The sequence below is a fragment of the Vespa mandarinia genome, chromosome 2, assembly GCF_050613455.1.
Source record: "Vespa mandarinia isolate Hongniang chromosome 2, ASM5061345v1, whole genome shotgun sequence".
Lineage (NCBI taxonomy): Eukaryota > Metazoa > Arthropoda > Insecta > Hymenoptera > Vespidae > Vespa > Vespa mandarinia.
Genome location: NC_140811.1, coordinates 5,727,030 through 5,748,720, shown reverse-complemented (window position 1 = coordinate 5,748,720; position 21,691 = coordinate 5,727,030). Strand labels below are relative to the sequence as shown.

The window sequence follows — 21,691 nt, the reverse complement described above, 5'->3', positions numbered from 1 at the left end:
TTTATTTGTAATTCAAAGACAATACATTCTTTTCAAATAAACCCTCATCACTTTCTTTATCCAATGAATTTGTCCATAATATTATCTGTATATTCGATGAAATCTATCTGTATATTCGTGAAAATCAAGGTATCTGGAATTATATCGAAAGGATATATAAAAAGACGAAGGAAGAAATACTGTGGCTAATGATATACTATGTTTTTTCAACAATCATTCATTGCTTTACTATTTATTTCATATTATGTTTCACGATTATTCATAAATCATCAGCCTCTTTTATATCCACATTGACGTATATTCTAAATGTTATTTGTATAATACACATATTAATATCGCGCACATATTTACAGATACATATAAAAACGCTTACATATTATACTCTCTTGCGAACTTATTTAATTCGACAAATTTTCTTTTGAGTAGCATACGTTTAACTAGAGTAAGAGAGATGCGAATTGCGGAGATGTTTAGAATGTTCTACTGTTTCAAAGATTTAACAATGTATCTCGCAAATCCTCAATTTTAAACGAGATATCGAATGATGATCGATATATCATATTTTTAATAATAATTTGACCCAAGTTACGCTGTGTTTCTTTGCAACCAATCGCGTATCGTCGCGTAATTATTGTCTAACCATTTTATGTTTGCTTCAGCTTGCTCTACAGCCTGTTGAACGGTTCTGGTTGCACTGCCAAGTTCCTCTTTGTTCTCCGTTATGAAATCGATTAACTGTAGAAAAAATATAGAAATTATTTAGAGACGCAAAATAATACAAAAATAAACAATTGGAATTATGGAACTTACGTCTTTAAGTTCGTACTTCGTGTTGATGCCTCTAGTCGCTGACTTGACGATATTGTTTATCAAAACTAAAGAAGTACCGAAACTAAAAGAAAGATGGAAAGTCTTAATGTATAATCGTATCTACGATAAGAAAATTGTAAAGACGGACAATTCAAAAACATACTATTCTCTTAGACGGGCCCATTTGTTTCTGAGATAATTGAAGGCTAGTGGATGACCTATAATGTTTCTAGCTACAGATCCAAAGACTCTCGTCGCGTCTTGCTTTCTAATGCCAGAATTCTCTGTAACCGCCCAATCCAAATATCTACTCAAGATCCAAACTTCTCGGCTACATCCAAGGGCCTGTAAGAGTAAGTCCTTCTCGGAACCCACATTGGTATTTAAATATCTTTGCCAAGCAAATTCCCATTCGACTTGACTACCCGCTCGTATAGCGGTACAATAGACCACACTCTTCAAATTTGGTGAAATTCTAAATTTAAGAATGATAATTTTATTTTCTTCGAGTAAAAGAAGAAAACAACAAGTTTATTACTTACGGATTATTTGTATCCGGATCGGGCATTTTACGCCAATTGTAGAATTGATTAACTGCATTATCAACGCAATCATCGTGGCCAAAACTACATGCCCAATTAAGAACGTCTATCCTCGTAAATACTGTTAGTTGCGGATCACCAGGCTTGTCCGTAAAGCCAACTTGCTTATATACATTATCCAAAAGCTTCAAAGTATAAATCTGAAGGAGTAATTTCACTTCGTTAAAGAGATTTATTCGGTGACGAGAAATCGAGAAAAGTTATTAAAATTGTATATCTCTTTACATACCCTGAACTTATCATAACCAGGTAACATTATCAACATATCGTCTAAATAATTCAATGCAGTCAGAGCAGCTTTCCAAGGCAAATACTCGCTTTCGTGTGCCAAATAAGAAGTAACGTCTAAAGCAATTGCATAATCGAGCTTACCTGCTCTGGCTAAATTAAGAGCATCATCGATCAACTGAGCTCTATTAATTGTCGATATATCTCTAAAATTATCCTTATTCAATTGTTTTATTATCAATTGCCAGTTCGTCCTATCGTAATTAACTCGATAGTAACCTGTAAAATTTATTTATCCTATTTATCATTTAAGTTCTACCGGTATTGTGAATTAAGTTAAAGAAAGATATAAAATTACCAGTTTCCAAGACGTTGAAAATCATCCATTGATGTGCACTGGTATTTAAATTTGGCAAAATGATCGAACGTTCTGCTTTCATCCAATGATTGGGCTGAGTTCGGTTGAAATTTAATTCCTTTTCGTTCGTGTATGTAATAGGAATCCACCAGAGTGGTTCAGGTTCCATCATAGTAATCATAGTACTATTTTGTAGCATGAAGCGTTCCTAAAGATTATATCAAAGTTACTATAAATATTCATGATTTCACAAAGATAAATAAACCAACCTGGGTGAGAGTAGCATCACCATTTAGATAATTTCGCGTTACGGTAACAACAGGGAAACCAGTTTGAAGGGTCCACGTATCCATAATTTGTTGGATCGTAATAGAAGGATCCAAAACTTTATCTTTATGAGCTTGTTTCGTAAGCGCATTCCACAAATCGTTTTGCTCGGCACTTTGATAAGCTCTAAGTATTATCGATAAGAGTTTTTTTTTTAGCTATTCTTTCTATTTCAAATAACTTTAAGAAGATATTCACTTACTTTTCGGTTAAATAATTTGTAAGTCCTCGTTTGAAAACATCTGTCGTAAGAAAATGGTCCATCATCCTTAGGATAGAAGCACCTGTAAACGTGACGATTAATATAATCACTTTTGAAATTTTCAAATAATGTATTTCAATCGTCGAGCACCTTTCTCGTAGGAAATTCTATCAAAAATTTCACTGATCTCATCCGGATGCCCAACTTCTATCGATATAGGATGAGAAGATTGTAAAGCATCTAATCCAAAGACGGATTGCAAATCGTTAACCACAAATTGTTCTAAAACCTTCCACGTTGGTTCTACCTGAAAAATCGTAACGAAATCTTTCATAAAAACGAAATAAATAAAAAAAAAAAGGTCTTCATTTTGAAAACTCACCGCATTCATTCCGATGTATTCGACGTAACTGGCAAAGCCTTCGTTTAGCCAAAGATCCGACCACCAACTTGGTGTAACCAAATTTCCAAACCATTGATGGGCTAACTCGTGAGCCACCACTGTTGCTACTCTTTGCAAATTGCTACTTGTTGACACTCGCTCTTGATATAACATCGCCGTTTCTCTGTAACCATATTTAACAGATCATCATCCATATTATGAAGATTCTCCAATTAAAGAGAAACTATTAAAAAGATTCTCGAATTACCAATAGCTCGGAAAAAACTTCCACGTTGGTTACCTGTAAGTGATCAATCCCCAATTCTCCATAGCTCCGGCTGAAAAATCAGGTAACGCAACCATATCCATTTTTGGAAGAGGAAACTTTATCTTGAAGTAATCCTCATAATATTCAAGTATTTTCGGGCCGATATCCAAACTGTAATGAGATTGGTTAATGGCCTCCTTGCGCGCCCAGACACTAAAGTTTCGAGACTCCGATTTTAACATTTCAAAGTCGGAAACTATAAAAGCTACCAAATAAGTAGACATTGGTACGGATTGCTCGTAATGATCCCACTCGTACGTAGGAAGACCAGGCCTAATGATAACAATAGTAAATAATTAAATGATTTTCTTACTTTTTATAAATTATCTAATAATTCGAGAATAACATCAAAATGAAAAAACTCACATTGGCTCGGGTTGTCCTTTCCTTGGCATATTTGAAATAGACGTCATGTTTCTGGGCCGACCTATGCTGATCTGGAATTTGGCTTTCATAGCTGGCTCGTCGAAACAGGGAAAGGCACGGCGAGCGTCCGTTGCTTGAAATTGTGTCGTGGCAATCCATCTATAATTCAAGGGTCATAAAACCTTCGGTAAATGTTCATCAGAAGAAAAAGATGTTCTTAACGTTTCACGATTAAACGCAATCTTCCTCTTCTTTCCTTCGGGCTAAAACTCTTTTAACGGAAACGAAACGATTTTCTTTCAAAATTTCTAAAGAGATGTATAGCACTATAGCAAACTCAAAAGTTGACTAATTTTTTACGAGATCATTTCGAGTAGAAATAAGGTCAATGAACCTGATATTTTCCTTTTCACTCGACTCCTTTACATACAACCGGAGAAAGTATGACATACATATACGCATACTATTTGCGATGTGAAACCGATGAAACTTTTGATCGAGAATTGCCTTTCGTAACTCGAATATTTCTTCGCATCCGTTTCGAATCATTAACTTTTTATCATTGCGACGAGTATTTATATTAGTAGAGTTAATCTTGGCAGATATTTAACGATCGTATAAATCGAATGGAATAATATTAACTCGATTTCTTGAGAGAGGATTATAGTAAGAAAAGCTTCTTATCAAGCAATTCATATCAACCTGCTCGATATATTACATATATACTACTTTAAATATCGAAGATTAATCGAATCGATCGCCTTTAAGTGGCCGAGAAAGGAAAAGGAAGAAAGGTAAAACTCGTTCACGATAGAAATGAACGAAAGGAATTAGTATAAGTTACCTCGTTTGATTGCCGACGGTATAGGAGCTTCTGTAGAAACCTTGAAGGTAGTCGTTCAGCTGGCCAACGAACTTGAGATGCACCACGTATTGCTTACCCTCCTTCAACGTGTCCGACGTTTTAATCACATGAAATTGCCTTTCGGTGTCGTTCTTTTGCTCGACAATTGTGATCGGCTTTGTTCTATTATTGGACAGAGAGAATTCTCGTATACTTGTAAGGGACTCGTCGATCTTCATGTCGGTCGCATGAAGGGTTACATTTTTCGTATTTTCCGTTACGTTCACTACGATAGTCACCTGAAAATATACAACTGTTTTATTTTCCGAATTTAATACTATCGAAAGTTCACATAAATTTGTAATAATCGACAATATTATTCCCTTAAAAATTCATTAAATATGATTAAAAAAGTCAAACATAATCTGTTATAAAATAATATAATTGTTAATGACAAAAGAATAATTTTTTTTATTGAACTTGTCACGTTTAATGAAATACTATGAATTACATGAGAATATTTCACAACGATCTTAAAATAAAAGATTTTTTACTTTGAACGGTCTCACGATAATATGTAAGTTAATAGGATCACTTTCTTTCTCTTTCTTACTTTCTTTCTCTTTTTCTCTTTCTCGTTATTTTTAAAATCATCGATTTAATATTAAAATCATTGATCAAATATTATCGAAAAAGATCCAAGAAAATCTCCAAACAAAATCAGCCTTTCTAACGGTCAATGACACTTTTCTTTTCTCATTGTTAACTGGCACTGTTGGATGAGAAATGAACCGGCATTCCTTACTTTCTAATTGTGATCGGCCAGCCGATAGTTTCGAATAGATACTTTCACCATTGGTCCTTGAAGTTATCGTACATTACGCGTTTTCGTCTTCGCTACTATTGCAATTACTTTTACAGCCTAGAGAAAGAGAGAGAGAGAAAGAGAGAGAGAAAGAGAGAGAGAGAGAGAAGGTGAAATGAGAGATGAGAATAACGAAATGATGAAAAGGGAGGAAACGCTCGAAGCCGAATGGCAGAACAAAAATTCAATTGCCTGTTGAAATTGAATTTGCGAATCGAGGGATATATATCCATCCATCCATCCATCCATCCATCCATCTATCTATCTATCTATCTATCTATTCATCTATCTATGGATTTGGCTTCGTTCGTGACAAAGTAAAAATATGACGTCTCCGTGCAACACATCGTAAAACGTTCGAACTTATAAAAATGATCAGTCAAAAAGCTCCATGGATTCTACGTGGAGAAATTCTTTGAAGGTTCTAACACGTTCGACATCGATTTATAATCTCGATGGAGAAAAGGCAGATATGTAATAGTCTATATTTACATCGTCGTCAGTCAAAAAGGAAAAGAAACATGAGGCCTTTCTAACGTTTTCTCTCTTAGCTATGTATTAGGTAATCATCCGGTTCGTCTTTCCTTTTGATATGTAAATTTATTCGAGTATCAACGTTATACGTACCTCACCGTTGAAAGTGAAATTTCCCTCCCATATGAAGGGTACCAGTCGTAACTCGTAAGAATCCGGTACAATCGATTTCGGTAATCTGACGTCGATTTTCTTCTTGCTTGCCGAGTTATCAGAAAATGCCCTTCCAGATGGATAATCAAAATTATTTAGAGAAGTTTCGCACGATTTAATTTTTTCTTCAAGGCAGGGAGCATAATGATAAACCAACAGCCCAGTCACCACCAAAGAAATGAGAAAAAAGGCACCGAGAAGGAAAGCACCGCAACGAGAGATCGTGCAGCCTTTCGTTCGTCCGAATGTTGTTGTGTGTGCATCCATCATTGCCAAAACCTCATGAGACTGGGTCATATCATGTGTGGACCTATAAATGAGAAAGATGATTTATCATTTCTTCGTTAACTACAACCAAAGAAACTGTGCAACCATTTAAACACAGTAGTAATTAGGTTTTCTTTTTATATATCCGATTTATTTCGCACTGACAATGGGAAAGCTTCAGGAAAAAAAAAGAAACAACAATTTTACTTCGCAATCAATACGATCTAATGTATTTTTTTTTTTTTTCATGAGAGCAAAAAATAACAATAGATTGGCACTCTTAAGGTTCGACTATAAAACTATGTTTTTTGGATCGTCATCTAAAACAGGTTAAGGTAAGCAATCATTATGAGTAATTTCACGTGCTACGGAGAACGTGTCAAGGATAAGGAATATAAGGAAAGGAGGATTTGTTCTTTGCCGTTTTCATTCGTCAGAGATTCACAGAACTGAAACGTGACTAATCAATAAATGTGTGTTAATCATTTAGCTGAAATGCAATTGACTTCTGGATTTATTTAACAACTTACGATCGTTTACGAAATTTTTATCGAAATAATAAAAATATATTATTGGTTCAATTATATTCTCGTCGGCGTTTATATAAACATTAGTTTATATATATACTAGCATACACGTGATATTTTACATCATGAGACAAAAGAAAAATGTAGTATCTTTCAATAAAATTTTCCACTCGACGACAAGGCCTTAAGGTTTTTTCAATAAAAGTATAAATCGTTTCCTCATCGAGTCCAAAGGATACGTTTAAACGATACGTTCTACAATTGTACAATCCAAAATGAAATTTTTTCAAAGCTTTTTTTTTCCGGTATGAATAGTAATGCGAAATCGTCGAGCGAAAAGTGTACGTTGGCCAGAGAATTTAACGTTAATCTCAACGTCCCTTCCGGGCAGATTTACACAACGTAATTAAATTACTGCAAGCGACCAAACAAAGATTGCATATTCGAGATAGGGAAAGAGAGAGAGAGAGAGAGAGAGAGAGAGAGAGAGAGAGAGAGAGAGAGAGAGAGAGAGAGAGAGAGAGAGAGAGAGAGGAAACGGTTGGATTGCTTTAAGCACTTCAACTCGTTGTCATGTTAATTCATGTTTTGAGTTTTGCAGGTTTTTCTACGCTAAAACATAGTTTCCTTTTTACTTTTTTTAACGGGACATTACAAAATTTTAATGACGTAAGATTGACGAAGATAAAACGTGTTGATTAATAACAATCGATAGAAGAAGCAGTAAATGACTTAAGCGGTATGAACAGAGATTAGATATTGTAAGCTCTAATATCGCCAGACTAATTAAAAAATTGCAGTTTAGTGCACACAATATTATTAAACTCCACGATAAGCATTTTATTTTCCAGGAGTACGTGTTAACGAAAAAAAGCCAACGATATAGCAAAAACAATGTTGATTCGTATGTCTTTATCTCTTGCAAAGAAAATGAGTTATTTTATAAATAGATACTATAGACGATGATGCGCATTCGTGTAGTAATTAGTGACATTTCAACGTTCTAGAAATTCTATACTAATATGTACTTTGTTTTTTCCTCTCTCTTCACAACATTCTCCTTTACCTCCTCCTTTCCTCTCTTCCTGCTTTTGTTTTTCTATCATCCTAGGACATTTCAAATTGCCGGTGATGTCAACAACAGAAAGTAAAATCGAAGATATACGTATTTCGACGAGGCAACACAGTGCAAATATAAATACACGAGAATAATTAAAATAATTCATTGACTGTTTATCGAACACAGTCAATCAATTATTATTTCACTTCGAAATGAATCACAATCTCCAAATTAGTCGGTACTTTGTCGAAACGAAATAAGTTAGTTAGTCTAGAACGATAAAGTCACTGGATTTTTCGTTCGATCCACTAAAGGATAGAAAATTTGATACAACGATTTCGTTGATTTTCGATCGTTTCGAAAAAGGAAACGAACACCGACATAAGAAGACTCACTTCCTTCCCACGAGAGGCTGGCACAAATTCGTTCCGTCCTAGGAGAATTCGTTTCAATGATCGAGAGAACGATAATCAGGATCAGACGCGAAAGACACCTCCGCTCGGCTCGATGCTCCGCGCGCAACTGCCAAGGACGGGAGCTGTAATCCGGCTTCATACTTCTTCCTCCTTCCTCTCCTTGCCATCCAAGTTTCCTGCTTGCCCATCGCGGTATCGCTTTCCGTTCCTAGCATCCTTCCACCTGCATACCATCTTCCGGATAACCGTAAGAAGCCCTACGATCGATTTCCTGCAGGATGCGATACTGCATACGATCTCATTCGATACTCTTTACTTCTGAGAATCTCTACATTTTCCTCGTACTTTCCATCAATTTGTACGAAGAAACCGTTCATTCTTTCTTTTTTTGAAAATATCTTTCATCGGGAATTTCGTATCGTTTCGATGATTTAATCAAAGCAAATATTTCAAAGGGATTACGCGGGAAATCATTGATCTGCATTTTCATCAAATATTCGACGATTGACTAAATAATATCGACAGCATCAAACACAATGAAGATATATGTTTGGCTTTGTATACAATGCTTCGACTAATTAGAGTCCTTTGATTCTGTTTTCCAATAATCACTGAAAAGACAAATTAATTGCATCTAAATTAATGCTATTTTACCTAGTCTATCTCGGAATTGTTATCCTCTTATAAATTTACCGAGACCGATGATGAAATTGTGAATAATAAATAAAATTATAATATCTTTTCTTATGATTCTATTAAAACTCTTCAACGCACAATGCATTTGCAAAGTTTTATGTGAAAAATTTTCTCGATTACAATTCTTGTTTGATTTTTATAATCAATGGATTATTTATTTAGATAATATCATTATTATTTTATTGTTACAATCTTATTATTTTAAGTGAATACAGGACTAATATATTAGCATTTATCCATCGAAGAGATTTTCCTACTGGTACAAAAATTATATATTTTCCAATATATACAATAAATTATTTGCCAAAAATCAAGTCATATATTATATGAACATTGTTTTGCTTCTATATCTTCTTATGGAATGATATTGACTTATAATTTTTATAATCTTTTTATAGAGAACATGCAAGAAAATTAGTCTAACTGATCTCTCAACAAATTGCATGTTCCGTTACTGTTACGGTATATGTATATATTAAGTTCTCATGCGAGCTATTTTGTAAAAATTGACGATTATACATTGCCTGATGTCAGTTATTTCTTCGATTATTGCGCGCAAATGATGCGACTTGAAGGGCATAGAATATTAAACCAAGCATAAAACGCCAATGCGATAAATCGAACGAAGGGACAATTTTTCCTTAATATACTTTTTTCTCCCCGTATTTTTCGCTGAAATCACGATTCTAGCGAGGGGTAGTGAGCACTCTTAAAGAGGATCTATCATTTTCGTGCGGAAATTGAAATCTTCATTTAATTATAGATAAATACATGCATCAATTTTATGTACGAAGAAAATGTTTTGATATTTTATTGTTTCATAATTCACTATTGTCATAGGTAATTTCGATTATTCATTGTGGTCTGATTATAAATGATTCATTATAAAAACGTTGTATATCTGGTGAACAAAAGCGTCTCGATATGAATGATGATTTTTTTCCTACTTTATGGAGAAAAACTACTATGAACGAAGAAATGAGTCACAGTATAACGTATAATTAACGATGCTTGTCATCCGCAAAAAATTATTTTGCGCGTTGACTCATTATTCCGACGATGGAATAGGATCGATACATTGTCCTGATCTTCGTTCCATCGTCACCCATTCGTATAATATATGTATATATCTATAAAAATACGTACTTATTCGCATATCTTATATCTTTATGTCCCCGATATAATTTTTATAATCATTGTAAATGAATTTAGTTGCATAGAAATGCGTAGCCAATGATTGATTTATGCTAATAAAAACATACATAAAAAGAATTCCTGTTGAATTTTCTTGCGTTCATTCTCTTCGTAGTTTTAATCGTAAGGATCCGTAAAAGTTTTTGTACTAGAAACGTTTCAAAAACCTCAAACATAACAACGTGTGCGAAAGCTTCGAGTTGAAAACTGTTTTTCTAATTCCTTTGATTTCGAAATTCTTTCAAATACAAAATTATATTCAACTTTTTGTAAAATATCTTTTCTAATTCTTAGATAATAATAGTGTTAGAAAGATAGATAATTTTTATTACGCCGTAAACAATATTGGTGATAAGATATGATAACATAATTGCAAAATTAATAATTAGTTCAAACTTGGAAAGCAAGTATATGTCGGAAGGCTACGATAATTTGATCGGAAGGATTAAAGAGTTTAGATGGAAGCGTGCGTTCGAATTAGTTGATAATCATTCTAAATTAGCCAATTGTTGCTGCGACGACTGGTGATATGCGACTCGTCATGCAGGAGAGCAACGTTATTGAATCTCGTAGGAATTTGTGACATGTCCAGAAGAGTAAAAGAGAAAGAAAGAGAAGATTGCGAGAGAAGAAACGAATTCGATTATGATAATGACCGTGATTGCATTATCCAAGTTTTTTCTCTCGTTCTTTTTATCATCTAATCGATGTCTACGATTATCCTTGATGCGTTCGAAGAACATCGAACGGGTACAGCGAAAGGATCGCTTTTATCGTTTCGATAGGTAAGCCGATAATCGAATTTCCTCGGGAAGCTCTCGAAATCTGGATAGGGGCGACTTGAAAATCCTCGTCGCGTGTAATCCGATACCGAAAGGAACGCGGACATTACGATCGGATCGAGTTCCATCATTGTGGTGTACCCTTACCGAACACGAAACACCACCATTCATTGTATCCGCCAATCGCTCGTGCGTAAGAGAAAGGAAACGAACGTAACTTATCGTATATATATATACGTCTATGTGTCGAGTAAACATTATTCTCTTTATAAAAAAAAAAGGATAAAACTTAAAATCTTATTTTCTTGAAATTTGCAAATGAGAGATAATTCTTCCGTAGTCGATTAGAAAAATTAAAATACGAAATGTCAATTATCTCCATAGGTATTATTTTGCCGCCAGACAAACGGTAAACTCAGCTTGTATCTGTTACCAGCTCGTATCATTATCCACTTGGCACACGCACGCTGACTTCCTCCTTGCGCCTCGTATATGCTCGTAAACTAAATCGTATAATTGGATGACGAATGAGTTACCTCTTGTGTCAACTTGTCCCTCGAACGAATAACTCGATCTTCTATACATGCCGACGAGTTCTAATCACTTTTAGGAATGAGCCCATTTCAGGAATCGAACAACTTCTATTTATTTTTCTCTATTTGCTTCTCGTCGAACAGTTTATTCATACGTATTTTAATAGAATACGATTATAACCTTCGCAGATAAGAGGTTGTATTTAGAACGGCTTCACATACCGTTAAATGAGAATTTTTTCATCTCTTCTTTCCCGATGATAAGCGAGATAAAATCTATGTAATACCGTTTCTACAGGGAGTGCGTGCAGTAACCGGTATAAAGTAATTAAGTATTCGCACGGTACTTTTAAGCCGAACGCGTTCAGCTTAACGAAACGTGAAATAATTTAGATTTGCTTCGATGCCAGCAACCTTCAAAATATTCATCCGTGTTTCACTGCGATTGCATTCGATTTAACCTATGAAGTCTTACTTCCTCAATTATTCTTGTTTCTTCGTTTTTCTCTAATCTTGCACTCAAGAATTTGCATAATATGCAAACCATCTTATCTACTTTAGTAAGTATAAATCTTTAATTTGAATAAACCTGAACGTACTGAGTTACATTTGACTTCAGCGCTCTATTGAATCATTGTTGATTTAACTAGTCATTTTTCTTTTACTCTTAGATGACAAAACAGGAAAGAAATCAAATTGAATCTTTACTTTGTCGAATTGTTCCTTTTTCTTCCATTATTCAAAATGAATGTATTTTTCATATGTAATAATATTATTTGGAAAAGAATTACCTTCCTAGTTTGAAATTAATGTACAAAATGATGATTACATGTGATAAGGAGCTAAAAAAAGAAGACAATATCATAACTGATAAAGGTGTACGATTGTCAAACAAACATGTATAAGTATATACCAAAGGTCATACGTGACAGAGTATAAATCTAGAAATGATATTTTCCAAAATTTCGACGAACCAATCGAGAAACGTGACTCGTCGAGGAAAGCGCTACTTTCCTGTTGTTTCGGAAACATTGGAATGCAGTACTAAATTCGTTCACCAGAGTGCTCAAAAGCTCCGAAGCTTCGAAAGCTGTCTGAAAGAGTGTCTGCAGAACGATGTCGAGCTTTTAACCGTTCGCCTTTCGTCTTCTTCTTCTTTAATTTCAACTTCATTTTCTTATTTCTTACGTAACACAATCACACAAATCCAACGTGACATTTAAGACATCCAAACATAGTAAGTAAAATTCTCTATTTTTTTCATTTCCAAAAAATAAATAAGTATTCATCATAAAAACGTCTTAAATTTCCGGAGATAAAACAAAAATGACACTTCGCTTTCACATATGACTGCATTATCGTATCGCGAGAATTCGATAAAACGGCGCGATAATAATACGAAACAGAGACGTAATCGTATGAAAGGAAGGAAAAAGAAGGTTTCCGCATTTTATCGCGATGGTAGGAGCCAAAGCTTCCCGTATTCGCTATTTCTTAGAACTCTTTGCTATTCGATAGAAGCATTAAATGTTTTTCCTCAGTCGTGTTTCTTCGGCGCCAGGCAGTCGGCAAACCGGATAGCTCGGGACGAATAGTATACAGTACAGTTTGAGCTTCTTCGTACGGTATGTATTTACGTATCTCTCTCTGTGCGTGTGTGTATATTACGTACTAATACACTGAAAGGGAAGACGAAATCCATTTAAGCATATTGGATCACTGAGCTCTGCTTGGTGTTAGCGCGTCTGCAGGTGGTCCCCCCTTTTAAAAATCCAATATTCCTTCGATTTCCCGCTCTTCTCTTTTACTACTATTACGGCGACGACGTAACGACAACGATCGTCCTCTCGTTAGCAACTGATTCATTCGCCTTCGATCGTTTGTCTGATGAGCAAGAACTCGTTTCAAAACTTCGTTCGTACCTCTTCCATTTCAAACAGAATAATTTACTCAGACTTTTCGATTCGCTGTTTAAAGTTTTAAACTGCAGAAATATTCAATCTCGTCGATTCACATCGACGATAACTTTCAGAAGAGAAACTATTATCGTTGATGCGGAACGTTTTTCTTGCGGCGTTCGTAATTATCGAGTAAACGTTCTAATGGCTTTCAAGAGACAGAGACAAAGAAAATAGAAATAAAGAGAGAGAGAGAGAGAGAGAGAGAGAGAGAGAGAGAGAGTGATAAAAACAGAAAGAGAGGAAGAGAGAAAGAGAAAGGCAAACAGAAAAGATCCTTCGTAAATTCAGTTAATGGGATTGATCTACTTTTCCTCTTCTACCTCAAGGTACGAGCCGCGATTAAAAGCATCTTCCCAACCCTTCGATTTCGATCGTTTTAATTTCAATGAACTTTTATTACATTGTAAACGTTCTCTCTTTTCTCTCAATACTAAGAATACTAACTGAAAGTGAACAAACGAGCAAGTTTCTTTTGAAGAAACGATCCTAGATAATTTGAATAATTAATAGCGAGAGTCACTCGTTGAGAATCGAAATCCTTGAACGAGTAGGATTGGCCGAGCAACGGAGCAAATGGAATCGCATTGTTTACCGTTAAATGTCCTCTCGGCTCTCTTTTATCCTGGCAATTTCGAGCTCTCAGCACGAATGGACATATAACCGCTTAGTATCGTCGTACGGCGTCCATCTTCGAGCTTTTGCGAAGGTATATACTATATGTATATATATATATATATATATATATATATATACATATGTATATATATATATATATATATATATACATACGTATATATGTATATACCTTGCCAAGGATGTGATAATCACCTCGTTTACGAGAAGACTTTATGGAAGCAGAAAACCGTAACTTCGACGCTCTCCCGACATATTTTATATGAATATCGGACAACCGTTGCTCCTTAATGTCAACCTTCTACATTTTACGTTCATTGTCGATTTTTTCCTTTTTATCTCTCGTATTTTCGACGAAAATCCTGATGATTTCAAAAATTATTTATTCCTTGATATTTTCAGAACTGAAATACTCGGCATATACTTTCACTTTCATTTCACGAACTCGATCTATCTTGAAGCAAGTTTTTCTTTTCCTTTCTAATATCTAAATAAAATAACTTTCAAATATTTGTAACTTTATCATGTTTCCTTATAATTTACGATTCTTTTTTTTTTTTATATGCAGATTCTTTCTTTCGCGAAGATTCAAAAACAGTTCCAGTTAATCTCGAATTATCGAGCAATGACCGATATAGAGGCAGCATGCACTCACTCTCCATAACTATATCGAGCAACATAATCATTGAATACACTCGTGCACCTGCCGTCCCTCCCCGTCGAACGCAAGTTATCTGACAGCAATCATCTCGTCGTTTAGAACGTTTTATGCTGACGAAACTGACAGCAGGCACGTGTGTCATCAAGTTGAAAAGAGTCATCGTTTAAGAGCACAATTACTGATGTCTAATGTCAAGGTCGAATTTTGAAAGATGTTAATAATCAAAGAGAAGTCGACCGTTCGAGTTATTTAAGACGACTAGCGTTTTTGCGGTTCGTCTATCAAATCTCTCTGATCACGTATACGCATGTAGGTTCAAATATGATACATATGCATGAATACGCTCACATTGATAAACGAAATTATCATTGCCTAGTCAATTACTGAATGGAACAATAGAGAAATATGTATAACTACTAGCCAGTTCTTCGCAATATGGACAGAAAGAAAAGAACTGAGGAAGAAAGAGGTCAGCAAATGACTTGTATACGTCACATTTTCCACTTCTCTACAACATAAGTTCATTGACATTTAAAGCCAGTTTTGCTGCAGACTCTTGAGAAATATGTACATCAGTAAATGTACGTCCGCTCTTCCACGGAGTAACGGATCGGAGTAAACCTTGCTCGAGACTCGCTGTTACCATTGGAGTTACTACCGATATATTACGGTTATATATACTATGTTATATTATGGTTATATATACTATATGTATTACGATTATATATACGTTTGACAAGCATACCAAGTGCGTGAAAAATGTTGAATCGAGTGAATAAATGGAGATCGTATAGGAAAACTGGTTCGAACGTTTAGCCGACTCTTAGATAGTGAGCTGGATAAGAATCAAATTTATAATACTTATAAATGATAGTGTGACGTATTAATTAATTGCTAGTGTATTCAATGACTCAATCGAACACTTTTCTCAGAAGTGGGAATATTTTTAAAGTCAAACATTCAGATTCATTTTTCTTTATCACTGTTTTTTTTTGTTTTCTAGTTAAGAATCTTCGAAGTTAAAGCATCTCAAGTTATTTATTTAGATGACGTTATTAAAATGCATCGACGATAACAACCAAATCATTTGTACAACGAAACGATCTATTCGAATTTACTGGCATTGTTTTATTTGGTATCATGAACTATTTTAAAATAAATCGAGGCCCGTCATTAAATGAGAATACTTTCTTTCCAAAGTATTACGACACAATGACAACGGACGTTGATCCCGCCTCTCTTTTTATCTTTTCCCTCATTGCCTTCTCTTTTTCGTATCTCGGTGAAAAAAACGCCGATAATCAGGTTTCTATAAAAACTTTTGTCGATTATCTAATTCGTTCAATGCCTCGTTCGAACGTTGCACATTTTCTCTTTAATCGTCGAACTGTGAAATAGAAAGGAATGTTTACACACCTCGCGAAGAGGCCTTTGTATTAATGCATGACATTGTTACGCTTGAGTTGACTCAATGTCCGCTACATTTTAATATACAAAAACAGCTGTTTTTAAAGACAGTATTGACTATACAGCTTTCGAAATCATATTCATAATCAACCTCCTACACGAATATAAATTTAATCTATTACCGCAAAAAATTAATTCTCGTCGCTTATTCGACTCTCATGTATATTTGTAATAAATTTATAAAAAAAGAAAAAATATATTAAAGAATAGATCATACTCAGTTTTATACTAACATGAATTATTTCTCTTTTTTTCAGAATTGAATGTTCTTAACATTCTTTTACCAAGGATTTGATTATCGTACTTTTTTACTATAATGACTACGTTTGTTTTATCGTTCCCAATATTTCGGTATGTATATGTATTGATAAATACATAATTATTATAGAAAATGTTATGGTTAAAAGTATGTTATCATTTATCATAAGTGGATATTTCTGATAAAATAATATAATAGTCTCATTAATTCGTATATGTCTTTTGTAGAATGGAAGTACTCACTAAATACGACGTAAAGTAATCTACTTTACGTATTGCAAGGACGGCGAGCTTTTCTGTATTAAAAAAAGAAAAAGATATCTTGACAGAGTCTTTAGTTCGTCAAGCCCGTCAGTTGTACGGTAACGGTAGAACAAGACGGTTTCGAAACGTTTCTCTAGAATCGATTCGCTTACTATCGATTATACTTTCAACGAGATGGCGAGTGTCGATAATGATTTGGAGGAGCTTATGGGGCATCTCGGAGAATTTGGGAGATATCAATTCTGGCAATTCTCTTTACACATCGTTGGAGCTTTGACTGCTGGTTTACATATGTTAACTTTATTGACTGTTGCTGCAGTACCTGCTCACAAATGCGTTATACCAGCCATCAAATCCACTCTCATAGATACATTAAACGATTCGTTGGTTGTAGCGAACATAAATAACACGATCATTATATCAGAGCCATTGGACACTTGTAATTATCTGGACGAATTTAACGTAACAAAGAAGTGCGAATTTTGGACATATGACACGGAATATTTCAAATCGTCACGTGGTATGGAGTGGAATTTTGTTTGTTCGCGTAGATGGATGGGTGCAATGGCACAGTCGGCATATATGTTCGGTGTGTTTGTTGGTGCTGTAACCTTGGGTAGTCTCGCCGATAAATACGGAAGGAAGATAATCTTCTACGTCTCCGCGGTATTGCAACTGATACTCGGTACCATGGTCGCTTTGGTCAACGAGTATTACACTTTCCTTCTCGTGAGATTCCTCTACGGTATCTTTGGCTCAGCTGGCTCTTATATAACCGGATTTGTACTGACGATGGAACTGGTGGGCGCCTCAAAGAGGACTATCTGCGGCATAATGTTCCAATTCGCTTTCGCAACTGGTTTTATGTTAGTCGCTGTTTGGGGTGCTCTGATTAAGGATCGAACCTGGTTACAAATAATTTACGGACTACACAGTGCACTAATGCTAGGACACTGGTGGCTCATGGACGAATCCCCAAGATGGTTATGGGCTCAAGGCCGAGCTAAGGAGGCCGTAGAAATCGTGAAGAGAGCCTTAAAGATGAACGGGAATAACGTGAACTTGAAGAGCGGAAAATTTCTTGCAACTTCGAAGATAAAGCATAACTCCGAGGAAGATAAAACTCATAACGGATTTGATTTATTGAAAACTCCAAATCTTCGAAAGAAAACCTTGAACGTATGCCTCAACTGGTTCGCCAATTCGATTGTTTATTACGGCTTATCTTTGAATTCTGGAAATCTTGTAGGCAATCCTTATTTAATGCTCTTCTTGAGCGGCCTTGTCGAGCTGCCATCGTATGTTATGCTAATATTTCTGATGGATCGTACTGGTAGAAGGTGTCTCGTCAGTACATTCATGTTAGTCGGCGGCCTTTGCTGTATATGTGCAGCTTTCGTCCCAAAGGAGGACAATATTGGAGCGACAGTGACAGCTGTTATAGTATTGTTCGGTAAGGCTTGTATCGCGGCATCCTTCGCAGTGATCTACAATTACACGGCCGAACTATTTCCCACGGTAGTGAGGAACACGGCCCTTGGTATTGGCTCCATGTGCGCTCGTCTCAGCGGTGCCCTAACGCCATTGATCATGCTCTTAGATTTTCTAGATCCGAAAGTACCAGCCACGTTGTTTGGTTTGGTAGCCTTGGCCTCTGGCTTCCTAGCTCTTTATTTACCAGAAACCGTAAATCAACCGATGCCAGAGACAATCGAGGACGGTGAGAACTTCGGTAAACACGACACGTGCTTCACCACCTGCCTTGGCGATAGAAAGCACCATTATGTCGACACTTACGAAGTCACTCTTGATCAAATGACCGATAAAGAGGAAAAAGACAAATTAAATGAAACTTAATGTTGAACTGCATTTATATAAATTCTATTCAACGCATTTAAGTTTTCTTATCATCGTTTCTTTTCTCACGAAAAATGAATCTTGCGATAAGGCGTCATAAACTCGTCATGCCATTCTCATAAAATCATGTTAGCTTAAGAGTAATAATTCGAAACTTTGATCGGAATCATGTCGTATAAAGAAACACTTTCTCTCATTCATCTCATAACATCTTAATTGGAATTTAATGGACGTATATTGATTACTTTGTTTGATAAAATCATTTGGATTTTATATTATATCGTTCTACAATGCGTATATGATACGTGTGAATGAACGCGTATATAGCATGGTCTTTTTAAGATAATCAATGAGAATAACTAAAGTGCCTTTTATCTAATGACAATCCAAATTCGTTTTTATTACGATTATAATAACGTTGTAACCGTCCTTTTTCTTTTCATATAAATCAAATAAAATATGAACAAAAAAAGGAGGGGTTATCATTGAAATTATGTTCGACGATGCGACTTGCGAAAAACCGGTTTGGTTGGTTTTCGAATATTCAAATTGGGACCACTATTGTTGTTGTTTTCGCATAATTAATTTTTAGCGCAATTCTAATGACACATAGCGATCTATAAATATATCTGTACACATACATACATAATATATATACATATACATTTAATATATTTTTATTATCAATATATATGGGAGCATGTCAATTTCTCAAAATAGATTTTTAACAAATTATATATAATAACAATCAATCAAGATCGACTTTTAATAAATTACGAAGCATGCGAATAAAAATTGTAAAATAAAATTCTGTAAAATATATGTATGCGTATTAATTAATGATATATAAATTGTGATTAAGTATGAAAAATAAATTTAAAAATATATATATATATATATATATATATTTGTACGTGCCTCGTACTGTATATTGATTTATTTAGGATTGCACTTCTACAAAATTACGCTGGCAGTGTTAAAGTTAAGGACAGAACGAGATAACGGAGCGAATAGAGCTTTAAAGCACTCCTATGACCTTAATCGCGCGAAATGCAATTCCAGGATGATCCCCTTATGAACTATCCTTTGACCAGCTGAAACTATCTCGCTCACGTCTTATCCGTATGTAGGAAGCTAATGGAAAAAGTTGATCGTTTTGTGGTAGTGACCCAACGTTTTTCCAATCATAAAGTTTGGAAAAACGTTGGATTACTACAGTAAACGCGGCTTGCCTCGCCGTTTTGATTTTTTTTTTATCCTTTCCTGCCTGTCTATCTGTCTTACTCTATCTCTTCCTTCTTTTTATTACAAATATAACCGAGAAATAAGTAATACAAAACATTTTATCGCAAAGATTTTTCGAGCGACACGATTGAAACGATTTTAACGCCGATTTATGTTACTAATAAATAAAACATTGTCTGAAACGGCAAACGTAATGCGTTTTATGCGAGCTCTGCACACGCTAAACATACTTTCCTCGCGATAGAGAATTTAGGTTATACCTTTCACTCGCGTTACGTACTACATCTATAGAGTTATTTTTATGGAATCATGTTTGATTGTTTTGTCGCGCCTTTATTAGTCTTAATGATATTGAGTTAAATTAATCGGTCGTCGATACGATGATTAATCTAAATCATTTCCAATCGAAAATGTTGAAATCGTACGGAAAGATAATTGTCGGGAACATTAAAATATGTTTTTTTTTTTTTCTTTTGAAGAAGGATTGTCCATAATTAAAATATATAATAAAATATCTATAATTAAACTGATGATTCTAATAAGTAACTTACATACTAGCTATCCTCGGTGATTTGTTTTTTTCATTCAAAATCAACGATCCTTCGCGTTTCGTCGAGGTAAAACGTATCTTCTACATAATTATTCTATTCACGTACAAGTCCTGATAAAATGCGTGATGCACCGTGAATAATCTGACGACGTTAAACGTAAGAATGTATAGAATATATCTTGCACTGGCAGTCCTCTAAGTCAGTCACGTAAATATCGACTATATGTATTACTATTTGCAAACATCATTTGACGATATCGATCATTTGTTATTATTAATTATCGATATAATTGATAGTAATTAAAAAAATAATTGCAGTTGCCAATGTTTTCTCATATTTTTTTTTTCTTTTTACATTGTAAAATTTATACAAAATATTTTTCTCTTCGTTAATGAAAGTAAGCCAAAAGGATTGGAAATATTAAAAAAAGAAAAGAAAAAAGAAAAAAATAGAAAAGAAAAACATCCACGGTAAAAAAATATCTCTTTGTTATTTAAAATAGTCGTCGAAACAATAGAATAAATGCTCTCACCTGGAAGCTTCAATGCGCGTTTTGCTATACGCCGAGAATCCAGGAAAGTCTGTTCCAGGACACCCTGTAGCGGCTAACGCGCGTCGTCAACTGAAACTGTGCGTGAGTTTGCGTGCCGGTTAAAATGCTGAAAACATTGCACAAGGCGCGCGCAACTCTATCAAATATTCGAGCTCTTTGTGTCTCGAGGGACTATCGACCTTCCTGAATCATCCCTGTGTTACTCCATGATCTCTATTGCTTCTCTTCTGACTACTCTTTTCCCCGATAATTTTCAACGTTTCTTGATGTAAACGATAAAAAGGAGATCGGAATACCTTATGATTGGTTTTTATGCTTGAAACCGCCTTCCAATCGAGAGAACAATGGCTTTTAATTAAGAGAGACCTCTGATCGATTTGAGGACCATCATTCGACCATACTATCTCTTGATTACATATTCCTCATCAGCGTAAGATCGATATTAATCGTTGATTAATTACCGAGATAGGTACGTCCGCATTTTTGAAAACCTCTCGATCCTTCAATTTAAATCAACGAAACAATCTATCTTCTATTCGTCAACAAATTCAACCAGGATTTGACATAAAAAATAAATGATACCACGAGCATTCGGTTAAGTTACTATCGAATGATGAAACGTAAGTAACTATTGTGTCGCTGACTCTTTGGGTTATTGCGAAAAAGATAATTCAGCGGGAGAATACAGAAGGTAGAAAACAATGTTGAATCATTTTTATTCTTACACAGGAGTACGACGTTATCTTAACGTATGAGTAATTTCCGTT

General features: G+C 35.0%; 2 protein-coding genes across 9 annotated transcripts; one reads left to right on the top strand and one right to left on the bottom strand.

Annotated features, from left to right (window-relative positions):
* Positions 1–232: 232 nt before the first annotated feature.
* LOC118439672 (aminopeptidase N-like) lies at positions 233–21,022 on the bottom strand. Of its 4 annotated transcripts, none has more exons than XM_035861554.2 (15): positions 20,904–21,022; positions 5,940–6,309; positions 4,448–4,746; positions 3,604–3,762; positions 3,211–3,510; positions 2,910–3,093; positions 2,678–2,834; positions 2,528–2,609; positions 2,268–2,451; positions 1,999–2,206; positions 1,642–1,919; positions 1,353–1,552; positions 974–1,285; positions 811–892; positions 233–735 (listed from the first exon to the last, which is right to left on the bottom strand). In XM_035861554.2, the coding sequence occupies exons 2-15, from the start codon at positions 6,294–6,296 to the stop codon at positions 586–588; spliced, it is 2,952 nt and encodes a 983-aa protein (XP_035717447.1). In that variant the 5' UTR covers positions 6,297–6,309; positions 20,904–21,022; the 3' UTR covers positions 233–585. The 4 variants fall into 4 exon arrangements, with proteins under 4 accessions (XP_035717447.1, XP_035717448.1, XP_035717449.1 ...); XM_035861555.2 differs by lacking the exon at positions 20,904–21,022 and adding an exon at positions 7,822–8,238; XM_035861556.2 differs by lacking the exon at positions 20,904–21,022 and adding an exon at positions 7,860–8,238.
* Positions 12,519–19,374, top strand: LOC118439673 (organic cation transporter protein). Of its 5 annotated transcripts, none has more exons than XM_035861561.2 (4): positions 12,519–12,711; positions 14,637–15,399; positions 16,454–16,547; positions 16,683–19,374. In XM_035861561.2, exon 4 carries the CDS (start codon positions 16,893–16,895, stop codon positions 18,573–18,575), a length of 1,683 nt encoding a protein of 560 aa, XP_035717454.1. In that variant the 5' UTR covers positions 12,519–12,711; positions 14,637–15,399; positions 16,454–16,547; positions 16,683–16,892; the 3' UTR covers positions 18,576–19,374. The 5 variants fall into 5 exon arrangements, with proteins under 5 accessions (XP_035717454.1, XP_035717455.1, XP_035717452.1 ...); XM_035861559.2 differs by lacking the exon at positions 12,519–12,711 and adding an exon at positions 12,914–13,099; XM_035861562.2 differs by lacking the exon at positions 14,637–15,399.
* Positions 21,023–21,691: the final 669 nt, after the last annotated feature.